Source organism: Macadamia integrifolia, chromosome 5, assembly GCF_013358625.1.
Source record: "Macadamia integrifolia cultivar HAES 741 chromosome 5, SCU_Mint_v3, whole genome shotgun sequence".
Taxonomy (NCBI): domain Eukaryota; kingdom Viridiplantae; phylum Streptophyta; class Magnoliopsida; order Proteales; family Proteaceae; genus Macadamia; species Macadamia integrifolia.
In genome coordinates, this window is record NC_056561.1 from 46,620,845 (window position 1) to 46,629,762 (window position 8,918).

The 8,918-nt window shown below is 37.3% G+C and overlaps 2 protein-coding genes across 2 annotated transcripts in view; both read right to left on the bottom strand.

The window, feature by feature from the left end:
• Positions 1–113: 113 nt before the first annotated feature.
• The window catches only part of LOC122079233 (DNA repair protein recA homolog 3, mitochondrial-like), a 9,214-nt gene continuing 409 nt past the window's right edge, over positions 114–8,918 (bottom strand). The window contains exons 2-8 of the mRNA XM_042645516.1: positions 8,036–8,093; positions 4,665–4,882; positions 4,081–4,168; positions 3,105–3,277; positions 2,665–2,811; positions 1,900–2,034; positions 114–903 (exon numbers count right to left, since the gene is read on the bottom strand). Coding sequence (XP_042501450.1) covers positions 514–903; positions 1,900–2,034; positions 2,665–2,811; positions 3,105–3,277; positions 4,081–4,168; positions 4,665–4,882; positions 8,036–8,093 — 1,209 coding nt within the window. The 3' untranslated portion in view covers positions 114–513. The remainder of the gene's footprint in view (positions 904–1,899; positions 2,035–2,664; positions 2,812–3,104; positions 3,278–4,080; positions 4,169–4,664; positions 4,883–8,035; positions 8,094–8,918) is intronic.
• LOC122079231 (ATP-dependent DNA helicase At3g02060, chloroplastic) overlaps positions 8,036–8,918 on the bottom strand; it is a 36,617-nt gene continuing 35,734 nt past the window's right edge. Inside the window, exon 15 of the mRNA XM_042645513.1 lies at positions 8,036–8,093. The gene's annotated coding sequence lies outside the window, so the exon portion shown is untranslated. The remainder of the gene's footprint in view (positions 8,094–8,918) is intronic.

Sequence of the window (8,918 nt, forward strand, 5' to 3'; positions counted from 1 at the left end):
TTGAGCTCAAACCATGATCTGAATGGACATGCAAGTCTCTATTGCCACTTGTGATAACTTCCCTCCAAGAATGATCATAATATACTTTACATCAATGCCTCAGGAGACCATAATAGAAAAATTAGCAGTTGCAATACATTAGGGCACAGAAAACAAATGAACAGGGTACACATCCATTTTCTATTAAACAAGTTGGATATTATCACAACAAAGGCAACCTATCCCTGCATCTTTCATCCATGCCATGCTCCAAGTATACCATCTATGCACATATTTATATCGACTTTGTACATCAACAAATAAAACAGAAAAGATTGCTCCAATTGGGAATCCACTGCACCTGATTCCAGAGCACCCATCGCCAGCCAATATAGATCCGAGGACATCCCAACTCTATGCAACCAAATTTGTGCCTGTCTATAACTTAAAACACATTTGCACATACAGAAGCCTCATCCTTTCGCTGGAATAATGTAGCCCAACTTGGTAAACAACATTAAGCAGTTTGCAACTTTACGCCTCAGCAGCAGTGATTGCTTCCTCATCAGTTGTATCAGATGAGATAATCTCTTCCATCACATCTCCATCCAGGTTATCAACTTCTGTGTCTTTCTCAGTCTCACAGTGCATTAGCTTATCCTGGAGCTTTGTTATTAATCCCTCTCGAATATCCTCATTCTCAGCTAAGTATCGTTTAATAGCATCCTTGCCATTGAAACTTCGATCATTAAAGCTGTAGAACGCCCCTCCCTTCTTTGTGATGAACTTGTGCTTGCAACCTAACTCTACAATCTCTGAATTACGGCATATTCCCTTGCCAAACTCAAGCTCAAACTGAACAGTTTTAAATGGTGGAGCGTGTTTGTTTTTTACTATCTTCACAAGAACTTGACTTCCAATGACCTTTATAACCAAAAAAAAAAAAAAAACCCATCAATAATAAATAAATTTCTATTTTAAGAAACACAAAGAACTAGCCTAGCAGTTAAGAATGGCATACTACAAATATATGTGCACCAAATGGAATGATGCGATCCACCATAAAATTCATCAATTTCAATCTATTGATCATATACATTTGAAAATCATCGAATAATTTTTGGCCAGCCCAAAAAGGAAAAAAGGAAAAAGGAAAACGGTTCTATTTTATCCTACCAGATCTACATAGGTGGGACCAATCCAAGGAAAAATATGGTGCAAGATGTCTTTTGGCATGATATAATGATTTTCCCAATTTACGTATATATAAAATTTTTAAGTAAATATATTCCATCCGAAATTGACTGTTTTGTTTGGAGAGGGATAAAAAACATTTTAAAAAGGCTCTTCCAACAGAATTAAAGCCCACTACTACAACATTTTTTCCCCAAATAACAGGTCCAATGCCCAGATCACCAAATGATCAAACAAGGATACCGTTAGAGAAAGTGAAAAGATTCCATGCCTAAATGACCACAATAATATTAGGGACAGTAGAAATATATCAGGTAAGACAACTTTTTCTAGGACTGAGGGAGCATAATATATGCATATAAAAAAAAAAAATCCATACTCTAAATATTGAAATATAAAATCAGGTATTTCTCGACATAATTCGGATTGAAGACGAAAGACAAATTTTCATTCCAAAATATGTGTGTTTGGGTATTACGAGCATACTAAATATGTGTAACACCTCTTGAAGAGCAGGGTGGTCGACCCAATATAGTTGGGATAAGGCTATGTTGTTGTTTTACCTACCGAAGAGCAGTGTTCTGAACACCCACTTGGTAGTTAAATGGTATGATGGAATTATTTCAGTCTAACAGACGACTATCAAGAATTTACCCTTGATACCATGTTTAGGCCTAAGCAGTAACTTTTTTTTATTAGGTAATGGTTGAAACTTGAAGTAGTTACCTCTTCTCCCTTCTTGACAAGCCCGGTTCTTCTAATATTTAGGCGGACTGATGCATAAAACTTCAAAGCATTACCTCCTGAAGTAACTTCAGTTGGAACCCCAAATCCTCCAAAAGTGGCCAGCTTTGATCTCACCTGAAAGCATGTGAGAAAAATTCTTGAATCATGAAATAGATCAACATTCAAAGCAGAGTTCTTGCAAGCTGGCTCTCCAGTTCTGGCAGGAACCTTTACACCCCTTAGTAACCAGCTAAGATGAATTGGCCTCCATTGCATTCAGTTTCCTCATACTGGCTTACTGAACCATTATATGGAAAGAATTGTTGGAACCCACCACAAATATTATAATGAATAATTTGGATCAAACTATAAAATGTTGACAGATGGGCACACATTATTTCTCTATAAAATGTTCTCAAAAATTTCAATCGAACTCTTCTGATGCTAAGATAACCAGGTTTGTACGAGGTCAAGTAGTAAATTCAAAAGCCATTATTTTCATTTAATTTTTCCCTCTTCAAACAATGATAAAAGGTTAAGGACTGATGGTCATGCCAGATATGACATTTGAGGAGATGTTTTATACAGTCTCCAGTCAATTCCAACATTGAAGGTTATTACATTATACGGGTTTCTGGTTTTTTGTCACAATCCCTTAGCCAACCTTTCTTGGGGTTCTTCAATTCACACCATTATCCACCAAAAGAGGAAGAGAATAAGAGGACTTTTTTTTTTGGTGGGGGGTTTGGGGTGGTTCAGACTTACTTGATTTATGAAGATCAAAATAGTCTGAGAGAGGGATAAAGAATGGCTCAATTTGCGAAGTGCCTGGCTCATAAGTCTTGCTTGCATTGCCATGTGTGCATCCCCCATTTCACCTTCAAGCTCACCTTTAGGCACAAGAGCAGCTACCTGTAAGTCAAAACAGTTATAAACAGATAAAAAATTCAACATTGACAAACCATCTGTCTAGGGAAATTACTCGATCTAATGTGCTTGGTCCCAAATCCTGCATAATTGTTACATGCAGCACAAGCAGGATATGCATTCCACATAAACCATCAACCTCCTCTCATGATGTTAATTGTAGGAAACAAAAAGCAAAAGCTTGGGAAGACAATAAGAACCAAGCCTTCTGTAATAGTAATACATGCATAGTAAATCTACGAACACCCCAGTGGAAATTCTCTAATTGAACTACTTACACTATCCACAACAACAACATCAACAGAACCACTGCGGATTAGGGTGTCCACAAGACTCAGTGCTTGTTCACCACAATCTGGTTGTGACAGAAGCAAATTTTCAGTCTTCACGCCAATAGCCTCAGCCATTTTCGGATCAAGAGCATGCTCAGCATCAACAAATACACAGTAGCCTACAAGAAGGGGATTCATGGATCATGTTAATAAATTGGAGCATCAGATACTGGAAAAACCTGAATGCATGCAAATATATCATCGCTGCATGCAAATAAAAACTATAATTTGTATCATCCAAAATAAAAAAACTACAATTTGTAAAGTCATTGGAGAGGAGAAGAGATTCCATTCATTAGGAGGGAAAAATGGGGGGAAAAATGCATGAGCATGTCTCAATACAAACTTAATTGATAATTTATATATTTTTTTTCTTTAAATAAAATGAGAACACCTCTATGTGAAGATGTTTGGGACTGATATAGACACATATTTCTTCGTTTCTTGGGTCCTACAATTAATATGTAAGACTAGAGTATTTAATTGACGGGACCATCCACTTAAGGGATTTTAAAAATCAATTAATTGGGAAGAAAAGATGCAATATATTTGGCAAACTACAAATCTTAGGATGGTGCTATTTGTATGACTTTACACTCCCTCCAAAAGATAGCAGACAAATTGAATTGGCCAGATGTACATGGAACGGATACCAGCACTCTGCATTTGCATCCTTCCTTCCAATACCTATACCAACTTTACGAGAATGCATTGTAAAGCAACCTCAATGATATAGATAGAGATCCAGCATGAATAAATGAAGTACTTTGTCCAAGGTTGTATCATTAATCAGCTCAGAGCAGAAACTCTCACAATTCTTTAAGCACTTTTCCCACCCAAAGGATCAAATTTTTTACAATCGCCGTAAATCATAAAATTCAGGCAGAATACTTGCTAACAGCGTAACAGTCACCTGTCTCACCTCCATGTTTCTGTGCTTCAGCAATTGCATGAAGAGCAAGCGTTGTTTTCCCAGAAGCCTCAGGGCCATATATCTCCACAACACGTCCCTGCAAAATGACAAAACCAACATGTAACTAACAAACCAATACAGTAATAAATGATGAAATGATACAAGGTAAAGATTATCCCATTATCTATTCTAACCCTAGGTATTCAATACAAGATAAAAATAACTGCTGGTTTGTTACTAGCCACAGAGAAGCAGGGATTGAACCAGGGCATGGCCTTGTTTAAAGCAGGTATCATGGTTAAAAGGTCTAACTTATTTCATTTCCAGGGACCAAGCAAGGGACTGAGAAGTGTAAACACGGGAAGTGAAACTGGAAATAGTACTTGCTTATGATCAACAACAAATGCTTGGTCATTTTATGGCTACAAATAGTGAAAAAGGATACTCTTTAAAAATACTTATATAGGCTCATTCAAAATGGAGAGCATCCAACCTGAGGACGGATAGAGATAAATAAAAAATGATATGATTGCTGAAGAACCTCATTACTGGGTAGCAACAGAGTACAATCCAGGTGGCACAGACAGATTCACCTTTGGGAGTCCACCAATCCCCAATGCCATATCCAAAGCAAAAGATCCTGTAGAAACCACGGGAACATGTCTAGGAGAAACAGAGCGACCAAGCCACATGATTGCTCCCTTTCCAAAGGCATTTGTTATCTGATCCAGGGCTTGATGTAGGGCCAGATCTTTCTTAGACATGTTCTCTTCACCTGACTCACTTCCATCAGACTTAGACTTCCTTCCAACTGCAAATGGAGAAAAGATGCAACCTACAATCAGCTCATAACCCACAAGAAATTGCAGTTCAGGAGTCAACCAGTCATACCAGCGTGGGGCATTTTCACATAATACCAATTTAAGTACTAGCCAATAGTGTTCACCAGTCTATCGACGGAATTTACGAGACATTCACTGGTAAAGTGGTACCTAGTTATTAGATAACCATAGTTTTAAGTTTCGGTCGAAGCTTCGACATGGTCCAAGATGAAACTAAGGGTCAAAAATGGTTTTGACATTGCTCCTTGGAATTTGTGCAGTTTTTGGCCACATCACTTGATTTCTTCCCAACTTTTTGCATTCTTAGACTTATTCAACCCTTCTACAACTTGGATTTTTGTGATTGGGAGTTGAGGGTCACGGTTTTTTACCCCAATAGGGCTAGTGTACGGCAACATTTAGCATACACTAGCAAACTTGGGTCCAAACCACAAGTACCATTCTGGGTGGTTTTTTTTTTATATGAAACTAATTTATTAAATAGGTGTGAATGGTAAAAATAGGCAGCACAAAGAAAGGTTAAAATCTATTTTCTGGGCCTCGAAACCTAGGTTTTGATTGGCCCAGAAAAATCCTAGGTTTCGGTCAAAACCCAAGATGTTTTGGTTTTGACCTAGGTCGAAACCAGAAACCTGAACCTTGTAGCCAACTAGGCAAAAGGCATACCATGTTGGGTGGTATTTCATTTAATTTATAATATGCACTTTATTATGTACTGTTTAGAATTCATCCATGGGTGGGGACACCTAGTTGTCAAGGCATAGCCTAGGCAATAAGGAGCTACTTCTTGGTCAAGGAATCTGGTTGCCATATTACTGCCAATGTGGTGTTCACCTAGATTGGCATTTGGCAATGCATCCTCTTGCCAAGCATGGCCAGGATTTGACCTAGGCAGGCACCATATCATATAAGCCTTGTAACTTATTAAGGTACATCTTATCACACCTTGGCCTGTTTTATAGTTTTATAGTTTTATATGAAGAAATAACTTATGAAGGTGCAATAAGATTCACTTCAACAATTACTTAGGGGTTTAGTTATCTAAAACTCTCTCCCTCTCTCTCTCTCTCTCCAAGGTTTCTAATATTAGACCCACCCATTGACCTCAAAATAAGGCCAGGTCCCTAATTCCACTGATTGGGTGCAGTGGGCAGGATATGTGTCTGATTACAAATATCGACAAATTTTAGTAATTTATCAAACAATTTAAAATTAAAACAGAAATGTAGTAGTTACTGGCAAGTAGCGCATGAATTAGTAGCTTGCAAGCAAGTAATGTACTAAGGTGCAATTGTGCTGGGTTAGGTGTTAAAGTGCCACTATCAAAAGAATATAATGTTCCTTAATATTTGTATGATGCACATAGGTGATATAAGTATAGACAAGTGCCCATCTAATTGTCAATTAACCTGTCAACAGGTTTACCCTATTGGGAGCAGGGTAATAGGTGAACCTGGTTCATGCCAGGTAGAAGAAAATTGCTTATTACATGATTTATCATTTCTAAATAAATTCTGAACACGTAAAATGAATATCTACTTAATAAGACTGGCTGCTCAACAGCAAGGTTTGAACTCTCGGGTTTCAGACAGGCCAAAACCATGTATTTTCTGGGGTATTACTAGAAATATGGGCCAATATTTCCAAAATTTCAGTAATACTAGGTTTCATGAGATTCAGCCGGGATTCCCGAGTTCTTCAACCTGCTCCACAGGCTCAGACCTTAACCATATTTTCTGGATAAAACAAGGTTGAAAAGGCTTGCTGGTTTGTTGATTTCAGCAACTTGCAATGGGAAAGAAAGGGAGAATAAGAGAAGAAAGGGAAGAGATGGGTGCTGTTCTAGGATTGTGAATGGCACCCATGAACAGTACCCGAGAATAGTAATATGAATAGTAACTTAAGAATAAAAGTGGAGAAGGAGGGATAGGAGAGAAGAATTCTCACAACTCTCAGTTTTCACTAAAAAAGAATCTTCATTAGCTATCAATTGGGTAGGGGGTTACATAAATTTAAACTTTAAGGAACTAAAAAATAACATTAAAAAAAACAATCATCCTAATATCTAGTTTCCTACAATAAGAAAACTGACCTAGAAAATACTTTTAGGACTCTTATCATGCTATACCACAAAATCTACCAAACAGAAACTAAATCCAATAGGACTCTGCTACGTAAGTCCAAAATCACAGCAATGGAATGGGCAACACAAGATCCTTGCAACACCTACTAATAGATAAACTAATATCTAATGGGCCCCACTACAAATACTAACTACTTAATTGAAATACTAAATTCGTACTCCCCTTTAGACCCCCACTTTTGAGCTTTATATTTTAACCCATTATAATTAACCCAAGGAATTAAAAGCCCAAACCCAAGACTCATCCAAGTAGGACCAAAATTTGGACCAGATTACATTAGTTTTTTTCAAGACAAGACAACTAGTTATCAATCACTTACCTCAAGACCTCATCTTTGTCTCTGAAACCATAAACAGTCTTGTCCAACAGAGTGCAATCCATTAGATCCTCCAAGACAAAAGACCCAATGCTCTTTATCCAAACATATCCAACAAAACTAGGACAGACAACATACATGTAGAGTTTCTTGACCAGTTCAGCATACTTGTTTGGTGTACTTACCATGCCTAATTCCTTCTTACAAAAAAATCTTTGAAACCTTTGTGGATTCTCTAAGGTCTAGTTATGACATCTAGATCTTGCTTGCTTTACAATGCAGCGTACTTTAGCATGCTATATCTTTTACTATTTCTACCAATCAAGATGATCAAAATTGAAGTATGAACAGTGATCCATAACATAGTCTATATAATTAATTTTTCGAACCAGATGGGAAAAATGTAGGGGGTATTCCAACATTATTTTCCAGGACTATCTCTCAATAAATCAAGAAAATCTACCATGTAGATGGATGGATTCCTTCAAAACAAAATTAACAAACTGATGTTATGATCAATTATCCATCCCAAACTGGATGCCAAGAAATTAAAGAAATCCAACAGTAGATAAGAGTTTTCTTCTTTTGCACAATGAAATTAAGCAGAAAAGAGAAAAGCCTAGGGTGTTGGGGGAGGAGGAGCTGGGCTAGAACTTTCAGACCTTTAGAAGAAAAGTTACAAATTTGGGAGGATAGCCCCCAAATACCTTGTTTATAACCCTGCAAAGAATTTAAAGGTTAGCGAGGACAAAAAAGGAAGGGATCTGTGCCAAAATGTAGTACTGAACAAGATAAAATATTCACTTCAGAAATGAAGCAGAAAAATAAACTGAAGAAAACTGGAAAATAAGCATATTTTGAACAATGTCTGTGTCTAATCAAGAAATTATCGATTAAATAAAAGGGATACTTCTCACTTATGTAATTTTGCATGTTGACGCATGTGCTAGTGTCAGTAATGGTACAAAGTCTTACCGGTTATACCCACCCCAAACACAATATATCGATTCATCAGCATCCTTTTTTCTCATTAAATTCAGTAAACTATATTCAACATAATCTCAGAAACCTTACAGTCTTCATTAAGTAGCAATCATATAAGAGGATGTTGAGATGGACGAATGACCAGCCTAGAAACCATAGAATCAAATATGAATTCAAGCGGACTTGGGAAGAAGAAATGTGTGACAAGAAAAAGCAAACTGAAGCAAATGCTTCAGCCATGCACGACAATGACCAATTAATGCATGAGTTAGAATGAAAAGCCAGATAATGATGATCAATGAATTAAGCAGAAAGAATGATATCGAACCCAAAAGGTTCAGCAACAAGCACTTTCGATTCCTGCTGAAAAGAAAAGCTCCAGAAAATCTAAAGCTTTTGAGATGATTCCTGCATTAATTGAATAGAAGCAGGTGTTTCAAACAAGATGGGTCGTTTGCAGAAACAGTTCTCTCGGTGACAAGTATCTACAGAAGGGCACGTTCACATCCTATATGAATTAACGATAAAAGGAACTTCCAACATGAAGAGGGGGGGGGGGGG